At 45.9% G+C, this 18,116-nt stretch overlaps 1 protein-coding gene across 3 annotated transcripts in view; it reads right to left on the reverse strand.

The window, feature by feature from the left end:
* LOC102937175 (WT1 interacting protein) overlaps positions 1 to 14,351 on the reverse strand; it is a 116,315-nt gene extending 101,964 nt beyond the window's left edge. For all 3 annotated transcript variants that reach the window (XR_006285204.1, XM_037877862.2, XM_043526275.1), the window contains exon 1: positions 9,757 to 14,351. Coding sequence is in view for 2 of the 3 variants with exons in the window: in XM_037877862.2 (XP_037733790.1) it covers positions 9,757 to 11,185 (1,429 nt within the window). In the remaining variant the exon portion in view is untranslated. The remainder of the gene's footprint in view (positions 1 to 9,756) is intronic.
* Between the last annotated feature and the right edge of the window lie 3,765 nt (positions 14,352 to 18,116).

The following is an 18,116-nucleotide window of genomic DNA, read 5'->3' on the forward strand; positions in this document are numbered from 1 at the left end:
CCCTTCTATTCCTTCCTAGCTTCACTCTACTTTTTATCCCATTTCTTTCCCACAGTCTCCAGTGCCCATGCCCTTTTTTCTTTCTCTCCCCCTCCATCTTTATAGCCCTTTCCCTCTCTTTCCTTGAGCTATGTGCTCTGCCTCCTCCCCGTGTCCCTACTCTTTCTATCTACTCACCCTACTTCTCTCTTCTAACTTAGCCCATCAGTCATTCCCTCTCTCCCACCCATCTAGATCCACGTACCCCATCTCACAAACCCTCGCCCCATCTGTTTACGTATCCACACCCTCAGACACAGGCCCGAATTAAAGTGAGCCCCCATCCCCCAACCCAGGAGTCTCACCTAGGTGCAAAGTCAAATCTCCTCTAACCCCCAGTGTCTATGAAGGAGAGGGTAATGGGATTGCTATCAGGGGCTACCTGAGCCCTGCTTTGGGTTCCATCTTCTGTTGTCTCTAGGCAGAAAGTGTCTGATAAATGTGAGCATCCTTCTGGCTTCTGGAAGAGAGAAGCAGCTTTCACACTCTCATGCGGTGGTGATGGTTGGTCTCTGATAATCAACCACTGCTGCAGCTTCCCCCCATCCACCATCTGCTTTTTTGGGGCCCTCTCCTGTGAGCAGATCTAACTCTACTATTGAGAGCTTTCCAAGGGGTGGCAGCATGAAATTGACACGATTCTGGTCAGTTTCATGGGCACCCACAGGATTTCCAGTAGCAGCACCCAGACACCTTCAGTCTGCTGTAATTTAGCAAAGCTGAGAGCAACCCAGAGGCACCGGAGCTACAACAGGCTTAAAGCATGGCACAGCTCTACACTTTATTTATGTTTGGAAGGCTATTGTTGTAACCATAATGTCTAGACACTCTTTTAAAGGAATGCTTAGATTATGTAGACATTGATGGCACTCACCCGGTAGCTTCCTAGTCAAAGGAGAGTGAATTTTTCATGCCCTGGATAAAAAAAGATTAATTAAAGAATAATCCCCAGAATCGATTGTGCTTAAAAAGACAACTATAGTGTATCAATTGTTATCTTTCTGTGTTGGTGGGAACAGGAGAGACATAATAGTTTATAATTAAAGTTTCCTAAGAAATTAGAATCTGTAGAGTAATATTTTAGCAGAAATGTTCTGGGCACTAATAGCAGCCTTTTGTCCAGTTCCTTTAAATTTCATTCAGATTTACAAATTAGGCTGGTAAGTGACAAACAACACCTGGGGCTGGAATACCACTATTAGCCTCAACCTAGCCTCCACTTGTGCACGCAGGCTTTCTTCACATGAATACCTGCGCACGCGGGTGCCTGTGAAATGGAAGTGTGGCTGCACAAAACTGTTCACAAACAAGTCAAGTCTGAGGCCCCAGGTCAGTTGCTTGATGTCATTTAAATGTCTCTACATATTAAAAAAAAAAAAAGAAAAGAAAAGGAGGACTTGTGGCACCTTAGAGACTAACAAATTTATTTGAGCATGAGCTTTCGTGAGCTACACGAAAAGCTTATGCTCAAATAAATATGTTAGTCTCTAAGGTGCCACAAGTCCTCCTTTTCTTTTTGCGGATACAGACTAACGCGACTGCTACTCTGAAACCTACATATACAAATACTAAATTAACGTTTAAAATTTGTCAGAAGATACAAACTAACAAATACCTTAGTGGTCTTAGTACGTTTTTAAGCTTCATACATTCCCCGTGGCTCTGTTCAACATTGTACCACAAATTCATAAATTACACTACACACTGACTGAGAGACCCTATTTAAGCCATCATTTGAGGGAGGCTGCAGCCTGCGCTTTCAAGAGAATGGACTCACTGCTGGAACACGTACCTGCACATGTACATGCCACATATACCATGATTATATACAACTGTCTTAGTTATACGGATTTCTATTACAAGAACAATAAAAACAAAAAAGTGTCTTAGGGCTTGTCTGCCTGGCAATATTACATTGATCTAGCTTGTTTGCTGTAATTGCATCAATTAGACATGTGAACTGAAAGGCATCCCCACAACTTCATCATGCTGGCTTAAGATTCTGTCCTTATTAATCACTGTGTCCACACAGCTCTGCATATGTTCAAATTAACCACACAGCATTCTGGGTAGATATCCAACGGTGCAATGTTCCATCACTCAGCCCTGTGCTCTGGGATTTTTCTCATAATGTCTACCAGAGCCTACAAGGATTGTGGGACTTGTGGGTCAAACTAACAAACTCCCGTGATTCCTCTCCTGGCACTCCATAATTCATCCAAATTTTGCCACTGCCACTTTCCAGCGGCTGTCAGGCAGCATAGATGACACGCTGCTGAGAGTTGCAATCATGAGAGTCACTGACACGAACAAGCATTCTATTGCAGTCACACAGCCGAATGGGTGGCTCAGTGGCTTCGGACGGCTCCAGATGCAATAGAGCTACAAGTAGAGGAGAAACAGGAGGGTGAAATTGAGCAGTTACTTTTGCAGAGCCTTTATCTGGAGCAGCTTCACTGAGTGGAGTCATGTTCCTGGACTTGGTCAACTAGAAGAGACTGGTGGGATGGGAGAGTGATGCAGAACTGGGCTGACCAGCAGTGACAGGAGAACTTCACAGTGCAGAAAGCTACTTTCCTAGAGACCTGTGCAGCACTCACCCAAGAGCTGGAGAGGCAGAACACCAGCGTGAGAGTTCTCCGCAGCATGTTGTTAGCACCATCTGGCAGCCTCTCACCCCTAAAGTGCTACTGGTCAGCAGCTGATCAAGTTGGTATTGGTAGATCAAGTGTTAGGGCTGCTGTCATGGAGATTTACGATGCCCTGGGGAAGGTGCTGCTGGGCTGGGTCATAAAACATAGCAATAAATAGAAGGTTATTGGTGGCTTTGCAGGGATGGTGTTCGCAAACGGTATAGGGGTTATTGATAGGACACTTGCCTATTCTTTACCCCTAACACCAGGCCAAACACAACAGGAAGGGGTATTTCTCCATGGTGCTGCAAGACCTGACTGACCATTGTGGAAGGTTCACCAGTATTACTGTGAGCTCTGGAAAGGTCCATGATACCAGTTTCTTTAGAGAATCAGGCCCATTTGCTGGAATGGGCTAGGGAATTTTTGCTCCCCTGAACCACTACGGACATTAAATGGAGTTATGATTCTTCCCATTATTTTGGGAGACCCAGCTTATTTATCCCTGCTTCCCTGGCTGATGAAGCCTTTTACTGGACACTTGACAAGAGAAAGGAACAGTTTAACTGAGCAGCTGCTGAATGACAGTGGAGCATGAGCTTGAAAGACTGCAAGGCTGGATGCTTCTCATTATGTGGCTCGTGGGATAAGGGATTGCTATCTCTTGCACCCATCTGTGAGATCCAAGAGCGGGAGTCTGGGAGGGAGCAGGATGTGGAACGGCTTTCTGATCCTTATGGACAGCCAGAGAGGGTGCCTCTGACAAATGCCCCAAGTGGCCAGGGAAATGGGGTCAGGGACGCATTATGCTCTTACTTTGAGGCTAGAGATTAGTTGTGAATAATGAACGTGCTGTAACCAAAGAAATGACTGAAATGTGCTTGTGTATCGATTTTATTAGGAATTGACTCTATGATGGGGGTGGGGGTGGGAGGATGTTCTATGAAAGATGAGGGGAGCTGTTCATAATGACATTTTTCACCTGAGTGGAACCAAAAGAAAAAAGTGACTGAGTTTTCCAATAGCACAGATAATAAATAACACTGCTTGAATGGAAAAAAAAAGAATAAAGACTGTAGTACAGACTTCAAACCAACAGAACTGTGGCATGCCCAAAATGCAGAGGGCTCACAAAGTCCTGCAGGTGAGATGCAGTCACCTTTTCTTCTCCATCCAGTTGGATTGCTGGGAGAAGAGCATGAAAAGTGGCTGACTGAAAGGGAGGTCGCAGTATGATGTGTTCTCCATAGTGTGCAGGCCATTGCCAAGATGGCTGCTGTGCTTGACCTTTGTAACAAAAGATGCTCCCACATAGCGATTTGCCTCCGCATTGTGTCCCTGTCAAGACCCATATCCTCCATTCCAACTGCTCCTGGAAACCATCCCTCCCCGGCCCCGTGTCAGGATACAGTCACTAGTACCTTGAATGTTTCCTCTCTTGTCTTTTTTTCCTTCCTTCCAAGGTTTGTCAGCTTCTCAGCAGGGCCGTGGAAATCAGGGAAACCAGTAAAGCACAAGGACTTATTGTACCACTCCTAGTCTCCATGCCAACGATCACAAAATGTTGCTTTCCCCACAATTTTGGAATGCCATTCCCCACTCCGCGCAGGGAGGGGATTCACTTCAAGGTGGCTAGACATATTCCAGATTATTTCCCCTTTGTAAGGGACCTCTGTGGGTTAAGGTGGGCAGAGGGCAGGTTAGTAATTGCATATACACCCCTGCAGGCCGACTAAGTTGGAGGATGTTCCCAGAGGCAAATCCTCAGGAGACATAGAAGGGTCTTGTTCAAAAAAGACAAAGGGTAAACCAGGAAGATATGCAGCGTGGCTATTTGCCAGGATGGTGTCCCTCCATCTGCAGCAGGCGTTGAAGGAAACGGTAGCTACGGTCAGTCCTAGGGGAGCGGCACTGCCTTGCAATGCGTGTGCCAAAATACAAGCTGTGCCTTAAGTTCTCTTTTATGACACTGGCAGATCACCATACAGTGCATTACAAAATAAACAGAACTCTGCAATCATTGTTCCGAATCCAAGAGTGTCAAATACCCAGGAATGCCTTGTACTGCCTATGCATTTTGAAACATCTGTGAAGCCTGATTTGGGTTCAAGTTCAAGTTGAGGATATTTATAGAACCAGGAGCCAAATTACTTCTTCTGTTGCTCTTTTCTCTTTCCAGGTCTGCCATTATGATAAGCATGCCTGCCATGCAACACCTTTGATTGTTTTAACCCCCATGCTGCTGCTCTCTTGGGTGGGGAAGGAAAGAGGGTGGCAGGGAACAGGGAGAAGGGAAGGAGAGCAAGCAGCCATTTGAGAAGGGTGCATAGAGGCAAACGGGGCTGATGGGTGTGGAAATTGGTATGGCCAGGAACTAAAAGTATATAGCTTTACATCTCCGGTGCAGATGCCACGTTGAGCACAGTGCGGGAGTGAAGGGGTTAAACACCCGTTAGGTGGGGAGAGGCTTCTAGCCCCACCTAACAAGGCAGCAGACAGCCAGTACCCAGCAAAAAGTAGTTTAAATCCCCCTATGCTGTTGTCTTGTAATACAGCACACAACACTTCCTGAGCAGCTCCCCCCGGCCGTGTTTTCAGGCTGGCTGATAGTAGAGGTCTGCACAGCAGTTTGTCTAACTGTCCCCGCACGGTCACGCAGTTCTTGGCCATCCAGAAAAACCTGCTCCTTGTCAGACCCTATGGTCTATGCGGGCTCCAGGGTGCTTGCCATGCTGTCTGCGGTGCCTTCTGGAAAACTGTCCACCACGTAATTCTTGAGCACAGTGTTGGCATCGATTGCAAAAACATAGTCCAGGCCCTCATAGTTTGGGTAGGTAGTGGAGCATTACCAGAGTGGCTGCTTGGCCCTTTGTCCTCAGGTTCTTCTCCTGGAGCTCCTTTGCTTGGACTTGGCACTGGGACTAGCTCAGGGCATGCCCTTTTCCTCCTTTGCTCTGACACGGTCTTGTACATGCCTGCATTCTGGAGACAGATGGGACTGGACACGCAGCTCTCCAAAGTGGGCAATCAAGTCCAGGAGCTCTGCAGGCATCCATGTGGAGGCTTCAGGGCACAGCTGCTATAGTGGGGATGTGACTCTGGAAGGGTGAACTCACCATTACCTGGTATTGAGAAGGGGCTCACCTGACTGAATGTAAAGGAGAAGTGACAAGATGATCCTGGAGTAGTGGTGTCCATACAAGTAGACAGACAGAGCAGTCCAGGTGAGAAGCAATGCAGCATGCAATAGCAGTGGGACGACTGCCAGCAGCAGAGTCATGGAATCATCTGAACTTTAAAGCAAACTCACTGCAAAGTGGAGTTACTCCTGTCCCAAGGAGGATTAGTCTACACTGTCACTTTCAGAGCTAAAACTTTAGTCGTTCAGGGGTGTGAAAAAACACACCTCTGAGCGACAAAAGTTTTAGCGCTAAAAAGTGCCAGTATAGACACACTCATTCGGGGTGGGTTGTTTTTTAAATCGTCGGGAGAGCTCTCCCCTGGCGATAAACCGTGTCTACACTATCCACATCACAGCAGTCCCGCGGCCGCACTGTAACATGGGCAGTATAGACATACCCTTGCTGCAGCAGCTAAAGATGCCAAATAATTTGCTTTAAAAAAGATTGTGTGTGGACACAAGGTACCGTCAGGCATATAAATTAAAGTTACTTCAATGTAACATCCCCATGTAGACAAGCCTTCATTCTGAACAGAGGTTATGAGGACTGGTGTTGAAAGATACTAAAATTAGCAATGTCACAACATGTAAATGTACTTACTAGATACTTAGGCTGATCCAGTTAAGGAGCTTTAAACCATTTGCCCTGTTTGTTAGACTATTAGGGTTAACACTTTCAATTTCTACTGGTAAAATTATAGCGTGCCTAAATATTGCAGGTGTTTGAAGGTCTTCCAGACTAATCGGATACTTCCTAATGGAAAGCTCCTTTTACGTACTGATCTGGGTACAGAGGCTACGGTGACTAGGTAGCCAGACCTTTAAGTTCATTTATATGGGTATGCCAGACGTTTAGTACTGAATGAAGTAATGAATTTCTATTGCCTTTGCTTTACTAGCCGTGAGTGTTAGGAGAGGCTTCCAAAGACCACTTAAGCAGTATCCAAGTGACTAGCCAAGCCATTATATCTATCAGAAGAAGACCATTTCCTACCCCATCACTCTGAGCCTCTTGCAGCTCCTAGTACTGCTCTGATTATATTTCTTTTCACCTTTTCAATCTTTAGTCACACAGGGAGCAACCCTGAAGTGCTCGCTCAGGCAAAACTCACCCTTTGCTTTGACTCAGAAAGAACTGCAGGATCAAGCCCGCATAGTCCTACTGAAAACAGCAGTAATTTAATTAAATAGGTGCTACAGAACACTGAAAATCTGAGCTATGCCGTTTTAAACCTTATCTGGTGTGCGTCCTGGCTACCAGACAGATTTCTGTGTGCCACTGCACTCGTTCAGGTCTGCTGGGAGGTTTTCAAACTCTCCTAGATACGAATTTCTGAGCAATGGAAGCAGGACATTCTTAACAGAGGGTCCTAGACTCTGAAATGTGCTTCTCCCGTCTGTCTGACAGAGCCCCAGTCTGTTGATCTTTGGGGCATATTGTAACGTGTTTTTATAGACTATACATGCACCTAGCGACCGTTGTGACAGGCAAATTCTTGTAAATTAAAAAGTTGTAGAATAGAGCCCCTCTCACACACACACCCCCACCACACACTCTGTGCCAGTCTGTCTCCCGATGGACTCTTCCATCCTCTCTGAGTTACTCCCATGCCACTTCACTGCAGCTTTTAGAGGGCCAGGGCTATCAGGCTAATATCCTCTGCTCTGAAAGTATCTTAGTGCTCGACTTCCACTGAAATCCATTGAGATTTGCAAGACAAACATTACCTTGCTTAGTGTGATAATTAACTTCACAATTCAGCTTCCGTGGCTACTTAATGAGTCAGAATAATTATTATGATCGTTTATATTGTGGTATCCCCTTCAGACTTCCTACCAGATGAAAGGTATTGTACAACTATGTAGTGAATGAAAATCTGCTCTCCTACCCATCTTTGTCTCCTACATGTGTCTCTTAACCCAATTCCTATTGCTCACTCCCTTGCTTCACCAGCATTAAAATTCCTATTTCAATTCACAGGAGTCTGAGAACCACAAAGCAATGTATTTATAAATAGCATAAATATCTGTGCAAGACAGGTCCTTCCTGCTGCTCTGGAATGTTCTCAACTACCACAGCTGCCCATCTAGGTCCTTTTCTGTGCCAGCCAGCACCTCATTGGCACTCCAACCCCTTGCACGGCTGTGGCTCTCTCGGCTCCTCCCTCTCCTGTGGAACACTCTATCACACAATCCAAAATGCTCATTAAATCCATTAAAATAAAATGGATCCTGGTCCTCCAGAACATTCACATGACCTAAAAAGAACATACCTAATAGGTAAGGTCGGTCTCTCCTCTGCGCCCAGTCTGAGTAAAAGGGCAGGGCACTGAGGGGGGAACCTTCCCCTAAAAGGCCACAGCATCTGTTTCTCTGCTCCACAGGGAGCAATGACCAGCGGAGGGATGCATCAGTGCATCCACTTGCCTTTCCCTGACCCACCTCCAAGTTGCAGGGCGAAGGCAGCTGGAGCTCTGGGTAAGCGCTCATGGAGCCTGCTATACACAACCAATCAGCGCACCCTCTGCAGAACTGGATCTCTAATGAGCGCATGCGGTGGTCTATATGAGATCTTCCAAAATCCTCCCTCCCTACCCCACACCCCATTTGCCTGCATTGGGAGATCCCCAGCACCTGTAGAGAATGGGGCAGTATTTGAAAGCTCTCTGTAGTTGTCTTTCAAATGCAAATATCTTGGCTATTTCCTTTCACTTTAAAAAAAATACCAAATGGTCTTAATTTACACTGCAGACTCACTGCAAAATGCATTCGTTTGTTTCACAGCGCTTTTATTGTTCAGAAAGACAGAAAAAGAGAGAGAAGAAAGGAGAACATATGCAGGCAGGGTGCAGCCTGGCAGGAAAGGATCTCATCACCCCAATCATCTCTTCTGGCTTTCTAGGTGCAAATCCAAGCTGTGTCACACTTGTGTGCTGTGAAGAGCCAAGCAAGGCCTTGCAGGCCAGAAACAATCCATGCCAGAGGCTCCTGTGAGCATCTCTCATGTTGAATCGGGGCAAAGATTTTATGGAAGCAAGTCCTAAGACTGGCTTCTCCAGTTTGCCCATTATTTATAAAAACAAAAATACTGGGCAAAAGACTTCAGACGTATCTATTTCAGATCACATTAACTTGTATGCTAAAGTTAGGGAGTCCAGAAAAGTTTGGTTTATAATGGAAAGAGAATTAACCTACCACACCAAACCACACTGGCACAACCAGGTGCTTCGATAATACTTCGTGCATTGTTTCCAGTCACACCAGAGAGGGGAAAAACAAGGAAAATGAACTACAGAAGGGATAAACAGAAGGGGAAAAGGTCCAAAACAAACAAACCACAGATTTTGGACAGAGGAATGGGATAAAAAGCAGCTTTTTTTAGAAAACAGATCTAGTGTAACGAGTGGAATGAATCAGAAGAAATGCAATCTAGAGCCAGAGGAATACCATTAAGAAAACTTTTTTTTTTAAATTGGTCCTTTAGCTCTGGACTATAGCAGACTTTGACAATATGTTCCCGGGTAAATAACCTGCATAGAGAATGGCCATGAATGTCAGTGACTATTTTCCTACAGGTAAAACTGCTAGTAAAAATAAGGTCTTATAAGGGATCATCTTTGAATAGTTTGACTCTTACAGGCCAATGCTTCTAATGTTGGGTCTTTCAAGACTCTAAAAATCGGCTGGTTAAAAATCACTGCATGACTGGATTCCCCCCCCCCATGCCTTTGTGGAATGTACACAGCAAGTCAACTTTAAAGCAGATCCGCTCATCGTGTGGAGCGGAAGGTACACTCCAAGCTCCAGTCTGCTGTCGGACTGTGGCAACAGCAATGCAATCCCCTCACCCCCCCACCCCCAGGGCCAGGCACTCCCAGGCACAAGCAAGAGGATGCCACTTACCAAAATATTCCTTCTTCATGTGCATCTCCAACTCCTTCTCCAGCTCCAGCGTCAACGCTTCCAACCTCCTCTCTGCCTGGCTGGGTCCACTCTCCCTGGACGGGGTGACCTGATACGGAAGCTTGAATTTGGGAGCTGCAGCGGACCCTTTGGCTGGGCTGTAGGTGTAGGATGCTAACGCTCCTGGAGCCGAGTCGGGGTTGGAGGCAGCAGGATGCTGCTGCTCGTGCCTGGGATAAGCATCTCCATGCTCCTGCGTGGGATTTTCTTCCTGTAAACTTGGTCCCAGCATGGAAGAGCGGGGCGAAGGCAGCTGGAGCTCCGGGTAAGCGCTCATGGAGCCTCTGGAGCTTCTGGAGCTATGGCTGGAGATGCTAGACCTGGGGCTGATCACGGACGGGTTGCAGTTCCCCACCGCCCCTGTCCGACCGTCCTGGCTGCAAAGGCTGGACCTGGGGCTGACCACGGACAGCCCAGGCCCGCCAGCCCCGTCCAGCTCGGGATTCCCGGACGGGCCGTAGCGGGAGTCCGAGTAGCTGGAGCGGGGGCTGGTGGTGCAGGAGTACTGGCTGGCGGTGCTGGACCGGGGGCTGATGTGCCGCTGGTCGTAGCCCATGCTGATGCCGCTGGTGCGGTTGCTGCTGGGCTTGCTCCCGCAGTCGTAGCTGTTCAGACTGGCCCGGGGGCTGGAGTGTTTGCTGGTGTCACTGGCCGTGCTGGCGTAGCTCGACCTGGGGCTCAGCGCGCTGCCTTCGTACTGCACCAGGCTGCCGCGGGGGCTGGTGTATTTCTCCTGCCCGGGCACCACCAGGCTGGCCCGGGGGCTGGAGAACTTCTCGTAGCCCGGGGCGCCGCTGCTGCTCAGGCTGGACCTGGGGCTGGAGAAGCGGCTGAGCTGCTCCTGGCAGCAGGAGGCCAGGCTGGCCCTGGGGCTGGCCGCGTTGTATTTGCCCTCTGGCCCGGCGTGGGCTCTGCCGCCCGGCTTGGGCACGTAGGCGCCCTCGCAGGCGCTGCCGGCGCTGTGCCGGGCGCTCTCGGAGGAATAGCGCCGGCTCTTGTCCGCGAAGCCGCCGTAGCAGGGCAGCGCCACCTCGGAGCGGGTGCAGAGCCCGTCCTCGCAGCAGCCCGGCTCCGGGCCGCCCCCGCGGCTGCCGGCGCTCAGCGAGCGGAACTGGGGGGCGGCCGCAGCCGGGAACCCTTTGCCGGAGGCGGCGGGGGCGTCCCCCGGGGGGGCCACGGTGCCATTCATGTTCTTGCCTCTCGGGTCCGCCGTCATGTGGGCTGCGATGGCCCGTTGGGCGTCTTCCAGCAGCTCCCTCCTGCTGCTGCAGCCCCGGCCGCTGTACAGCCCCTCCTGGCCCGCCTCGTAGAGGGACAGATCTTCCATGAACTTGCTGGCCCGGGCAAAGTCCTCCTCGTACCTCTCCATGCTCCGCCGGCCCCGAGCTGGGGGGGGGGGGGGACACCACGAAAGCCGCCGGCTGGGAAGTTTGCAGCAGGGAAAGGCACTTTTCTGCCCCGGCTGCTCCCCCTGCCCCAGAGATCTGCAGCCAGGTGACACAGCCGCTCCGTGCACCAGGTCACCTGGAAGGCATCCCTGCTCCAAAGCCCGTCGCCCGGCCCGCTCCCCGAGCAGAACGAGGAGAGGCAAGAAGAAAAAGCCCCCGTGTGTCAATTTCCAGCCTTAAATAAGTTGCTCAGGCCAGTCAATGGCGCGCTGCGCGGAGGAATTTGCACTCAGGGGCTGCCTGCCTTCTTCCCCTTTCCCAGCAGAGCTGCACCTAGACCAAGCGCCGGGGACAAACTCCGAGCCTGGGGGCAAGTGCAGCTCCCGGCTCCCAGGGTCTTTGTGGCGCTGGAAGAGATGCACAGAGGCCAGGCGAGGGAGGGACTCCTTTGTGTGGGGCAGGAATGCGAGGAAGGAGACTGGGCGCTGCGTCCCTCTGGAATGTAGTTAATGCTGGAGCCAAACAATGATTTTAACCAAGTCAGCCAGAGAGAAAGAGAGGCTGAGGCTGGAGGAGCTGCCTGGAAGCAGCGAGGTTGCAGTGTAGTTAGCATTCCCTTCATGTGACATTGTTCCTGTTCCTGCTCCTCTTCTCCACTTTCACAGCCCAGGGGAGGGGGAGCACTGAAGCTCAAGACTAGAGGAGGTGGGAGCCTTGTGCTTCACACCTTGAGGGGAGTTCAAACTTTTCTCCTTAAACTGGGGTTTGCAGGATATAAATGTAATCTCCTCCCCAGATCTAAATAAAATCGAGCTCACCAAACAGAGCCAGGAAATTCAAAGCTAAGGCTGACATGGTTGTCCTGAATTCACACACCGCATTTGCTCCATCTCTCCCTACACAACCAAGTGGGTGAGTTTAGGAAGTGGAGTGCCAGCGTTCTCTCTGGATTTACTGGGTTTTGTCTGTTTGTGGCACACACTGAGCAATTATTATTAAAGTTCTTAGGGATATTGTTCTGTTTTCTTTAAAAAAAAGTTCTGTGCAAAATTATATTAAATGCATGTTACTGATCTACATACTGAAACAGAGAAGAAAAAGTAATGATTCTTTTTGAATAAATATGTTTTTCTTTATTTTTAATTTGATAAAGTCTCTTCTGAGATGGATGCATCAGCAAAGCAGAAAATTGTAAGTAAGTAATTAAATATGAACTGCTCATTAAAAACAAAAAACACACCACAAAACCCCAGTAGCTTTGAGGGAGCCATTCTTGTCTACTGGGGAATTCCATTAGGGACTTTGAGTTAGAGACTTTATATATAAACCCCTCTTTTCACTCCTTCAGTACTTCCTCAGAGCTCTTCTTTCTGCCTGGAACTTTCTATCGTTGGTTTCAGCTCTAATATGAGTATTTCTGGGGCAGTTTAAGACAAACTCATTCAATCATTTTTGAATTAGCTAAACTGTATCTTTCCCATTTTTAAAAAAATACAATTTATGAGCAAAAAAAGTATATATTTTTGTTCAAATTAATGCATCTGAATTGTTTGCAACTGCTGCTTCCGAGGCACTGCTTTCGATTGTGCAAATCTGTATTTAATAGGGTGTTCAGAGGGATTGCTTGTTTGTTGATGTGGATGTCATAGTCTAAACAAAAGAAGCAGTCCTGTAATTTTTATTCATAGCAGGAGGCCCACTGAATTAAAGTATTTTAGGCCTTGTCTACAACTGAGTGTTTTAGGTAAGTCTCCCCGGTTGCCCCAGCACCCGTGCAGTTGCTCAGGTGTTAGCAATGGGGGGACAGGCGTGTAGTGGCATTTTTGCCACTATGTGTTTGAGCATAGAACCGGTAGAACTTGCAATAAGGCCTAAAATCAAATAACTTGAATTTAATGGGGCTCCTCAGGTGCTAAGAATTATAGGATCAGTCCCAAGATTACATGTCAATTCTGCAATTGGATCATTGCAGACTGACAACCTGCAGCTGTGTGGAGCTGTACAGGGGTTTGCCCAGGGGAATCCAATTGCAGGATCAGGGCCTTAGAATGAAAACAAATAACTTATTCTCAGGTATGTATTGAGACTGTAAATTTTTTTTAAGGATATATATGATGTATATACAGTATTATGGCCCCAAACAATTTCTGAATCAACATGAGTTTTAAAAAAAAATCTATTTATTTTGGTTCTATGCCTGTGCAAAAGGAGTTTCTACCCTATTTTATGTGGTGATCCAGTAAGAAGCATAGCACTACTTGCCATTTAAATTTGTGTGACTTAAAAAATGGTGGATAATAAAGTCTAAAAGCAAGCTAGAAATTGTTACTGGTCTGAAACCTTGGATACAAAGGTGGAGCCTAGAGTACATTTTTGCAACTAAGTTATAAGCCCCTGCAAATAGCTTGCGTTTATCAGGGAAGTGCTGACGTAGCCCTAACAATAGCTATGTGGATGTTGCCACTATTGTGCTAGATGTTTAGTTGCCTGCAATCAGTGGAAAATGTTGCAAGTCTGAGCTGTGGGCACTGAACAGTGCCAGGAACATTTTATCCTGTTATCATACCTAATTAAACATTAAAAGCAACTGTGTACTTGAAAAAGTCCCTAGCCAGGGAGGGTGATTGGCAATTTTTGTGTGTGTGAAAGGGAAATAGAAACAAAATGTGTGTGTGTGTGAGAGAGAGAAAGATTGGCAATTTGTGAGTGTGTAGGGGAAACAGAAAAACTCGGGGGCAGAGGGATAGGCTTCCCTATTTGATGTCACTGCCAACGTAATGTTTAGTTCCAATGACAAATATGTGCAAATACTGTAAGTCCTGTCAATAAAACACACTTTTCTAATACATTTTTATGTACCTAATTTCTTTATCATGCTTTTTGGTGGGCTCCTCAGTATGCTGTTGTCATGTGCATGTACTATTGATTGCTTTCCCCCTTCATTAAGGTGTATTATATTTTAGTCTGCAGTTGTCTGTGCCTTGTAAATGCAACCTGCAATATTTTGTGCATCTGTGATGGCTTACTATCTTTGTTTCAAACATCAAATATATAGTTGCCAACCTTCCAGGATTGTCCTGGAGCCTGCAGGAATTGAAGATTAATATTTCATTAAAAACTATATCATGTGATGCAGGGATGACGGAAGCTCCCTAAAAATGGGGGTGCCACTGGCATCAGAACTGTGGCCCCACCCCCATGCTGCCCCTTCCCCAAGGCCCTGCCCTCGTATCACCCTTTCTCCCTGAGCCCCCACCCTCCCACCACCTCTTCCCCTTAAGACTTCATCCCCCGCTCCCTCCTCTAAGCCCACTCACCCCATCGCTCGCCTTATGGCTGGTAAAAGTGATGGGGTCGTGGCCCCCCTGATGTGATGAATCTTCCAGGAATATGTCCAATCAAAATTAGCAACACTATCAGCACCATTGGAAGCAGTAGCATAATCTTCCCTGCAATTGTCCTGCAACTCTGACCTGGAGGGAAGCCCACAAAGCGGCATAATGTGGACAGATATCCACCAGGAACTGGTCTCAGACTACTTATCTCATGCAGACCACAGAACAGCCTTCAAAAGATAACAGGTTCAAATCATTGGTAACTTGGGTCCTGCACACGTATCAAGCCCAACGGAAGTCCAGTTGTAGGACTAGGCACTTGGGTTGTATGACCCAGTGCTCTACAGGAGGAAAGTTCTATATCCCATTACCAATAAGTCCCATTTATAGTTATCTTGGCCTTTTTCTGAGATCTTGTTTTCTGTCGATATTTACTTATTTGCAAATATGACACCGTTTTCTCCTTGGGTAACCATGGGAGTTGCTCAGATGACATGGTGGGAAGGGCCATAAGAGAACTTGAATAGATAATTTTTCAATTACTTTCCCCCAGGAAATAATCAACATCAGTACTAATATGACATGGTGGACAGGTTAGTGTGAAAGTTATCTCTAGCGACTCGGGGTCATATCATGACCCTTGCTGTGTGCTCATGCAAGGGAGTAAAGGAGTGTAAGGAGCCCCCTTACTCCCCTGTATTTTCCTACCTCTGTTGTAGGCAACAACATAGACAAGGAAAGTAGCCAGATGGCCACTTCTCCATCTCCTGTGCAGGTGGGTGGGATGTAGACAGGAAGCTCCAAAGAGTAATTGCAACCTTGTCTCTGTCTCCCAATGTGCCAGCTGGCAGAGCTGAGAAGATGGCGTGAAGTGGGTAGTGAGATGTGGCAGGAAAAGGGCTAGTGGAGCTGATTGCTCTCATGAAGCAAGGGTGTCTCTGAGTCACAATTCAGTCCCTGTTCTGCTTCTGGGGCAGCACAGTTACATGCTACCCATTGCTCAGGGAAAGATTGCAAGATTATAGTCTAGCCTTTGATGCACAAGGAGTTAAAGCATGTGCTTTCTTCTTTAGTATGAACTCAGCAAAAATATTTGGGACTAACAGGGGAATCTGGGAAAATCACTTTTGGAAAGCATTTTGGATTAATTACATTTTTTACAAGCTTTCTATAGTAAAAGTAAGATTACACTCGATATATCAATCCAAAAGCTAGGCTTGGGTCATGCTACTGCAGACCACTGAACCTCCTTGTGTATGTCAGCACAATGGACTTCTCTCTGTCCTTTTATAATAAGAGATGCTAGAGACAAACTCTTCACAAGTAAATTGTACTGCTGTAGTACATGTAGAGGAAAATACTTATACACACTAGAATCACAGATGTGGCCCACATGGGTGAAATAAATATGTTTGCAGTGGTATATAACATGCCTGAATGTTGTTACATTTTCTCATAGAAGACCACATGTGTTGCAATGTGCAAACACAGAGGGACTGAGCTGAAAGTGCTGTAGCTATTATAAACACTCTAGTAGTTCTCTCCACTTTTATATTTATGAAAGAAACCAAACAACAGGAAAAAAAACAACAGAAAGAAGCCAAGTAACAAATTATAATTTGATAGTCTTGGCATTTTTCTCTTGATACTAATTTAGGCATATTTGCCTAGATTTAACAGCTAATAGAAGCAGCCGTAAAATATATGTGTAGCTATAGGGCTCATTCCTGCACAAAGGAAATCCTTCTTCAATAGCTTTCATAGAGCTACCTGGCAGTATTAAAGTTAGATCAATAGACGGCTGAATTTAGCTGCTTTATTTGGCATGTTAATCTTTACGTTTGATTTTTAAGTGATACCAGTAAAACAGATATCAAGGAAAGCCACCTGCTTCTGTTAAATAAGCTCCTTTGTCTAAAAGACTTAAAGGGAGAAAAAAGCCAGGTGGAGTTATTGATCTGTGAATATCAGCTGGCTGGGCCTGGCAGTCACTGGACTCCTATTTCTGTTAATTGCCAGTGCGCCTTCGAGGAAACCCTGGCCAAGCAAGATCGTAGAAATAAATTACTCTCTCTGTGTGGTGATTTTGTGTCTCTCGGCTGCAAATAGCTTACTCACAGCAAAACTGAGACTCTGTAAAGATAATTCATGGGTGAAATCCTGGCTCCATTTAAGTCAATGGCAAAACTTCCACTGGTTTCAGTCGGCCAGGATTTCACACCATATGTTTTTACTATGATGATGATGATGCAAGGTTGTTTGTTTTGATTTTGACCTCCCCGGTTCAAGAATCTGGAAATGGTGAGAACTTTTCTGAGATTCACTTTACCAGATTTGATGCTACCCAATATTTAATTTTTGGCTACATCTTCTCCCTGCTCCTCTGTCTCCCAATACTGAGTACAATACTTAAATTATGTTGTTTGGTACACTATTGTAGATTTAATATTATATAAGTTTACTACTACATTTTTCCTTTTGAAAAAGCAGCTCAAATTTTTGGTGGGGAGAGGAAATCTAATGATTATTCCTCCCCCTTTTCTGTCTTGGGCCAAGATTTTTCAAAATTAGTGGTGATCATTTTGAGGAAAATTGGTTTGTATGTCTCCGGGTGAAAGTTAAAAAAAAAAAAAAAAAGCAAACAAGCCTTTTCAAATCTCAAGTTTCGGACATAACCATACATCATTGCTTAGATGAGTATTAATTGCTTGCAAAAAGGTTGTTTAAAGTAAATCTATTTCTTCAGGATAATTTAAAACAGAGCAGCTCAATTCTCCCAGTCTAGCTGCTTGACTTTTAGTGGTATTATAGCTATCTATTTTTACACTGCTTTGGGGTATATCTGAGAATATAAGCATCACAGATGCCACATTTCTTTCCTTTTGAGGTTGAAAGGGCTCTGTGAATCTTGTGCTAATATGTTTATAAAAATACTGGAACTCACTTTATTATGGCTATTAAGTTCTGGTTATTACTGAACATGTTTCAGAGCACCATCTTCTGGTAGACAGGCCACATTGCACTTGATCGACTACATGTAACTGCTAGACAAAGCTATTTAAAATATTTTTGACTAACACTACTCTGCAAGCTTTGCAGATCATTTTTCATTCTAAAGCTGCATTCAACAATGTTTAAAGTGTTTTACATTCTTCTTATTCTTTTAATATTTCAGAGCAGACGCAGCTAAGCACCAAGCTATATAACAGGACAACACCTTGAAAATACCAATGATTGGTGCCCATAAGCTTAAACCAGCAGACAAAGTATCCCCAAGGATTTCACTAGTCTATTTCACTATTTCCATATAAAACAAACATTAGCAAGTGTTTCTCATTTGTCATATAGTTTCGCATTCCACAATCCCCAGGAGTTTAAATAGTAAAATTACTTACTAAAACAATTTGTTTCCTAAGATTTTGGATGGCTGCAACACCAGGTCTGTCTTAATCATAATGATTCACAAACATAGGACATATTTTCAAACATAATCAGCTGGTTTCAGACCAGACACTCCATTAGCACATACACAAACCTCACATTTACTAATTCAAATCAGTTAATTATGCACCTGATA

The sequence above is a fragment of the Chelonia mydas genome, chromosome 12 (assembly GCF_015237465.2).
Source record: "Chelonia mydas isolate rCheMyd1 chromosome 12, rCheMyd1.pri.v2, whole genome shotgun sequence".
Taxonomy (NCBI): Eukaryota; Metazoa; Chordata; order Testudines; family Cheloniidae; genus Chelonia; species Chelonia mydas.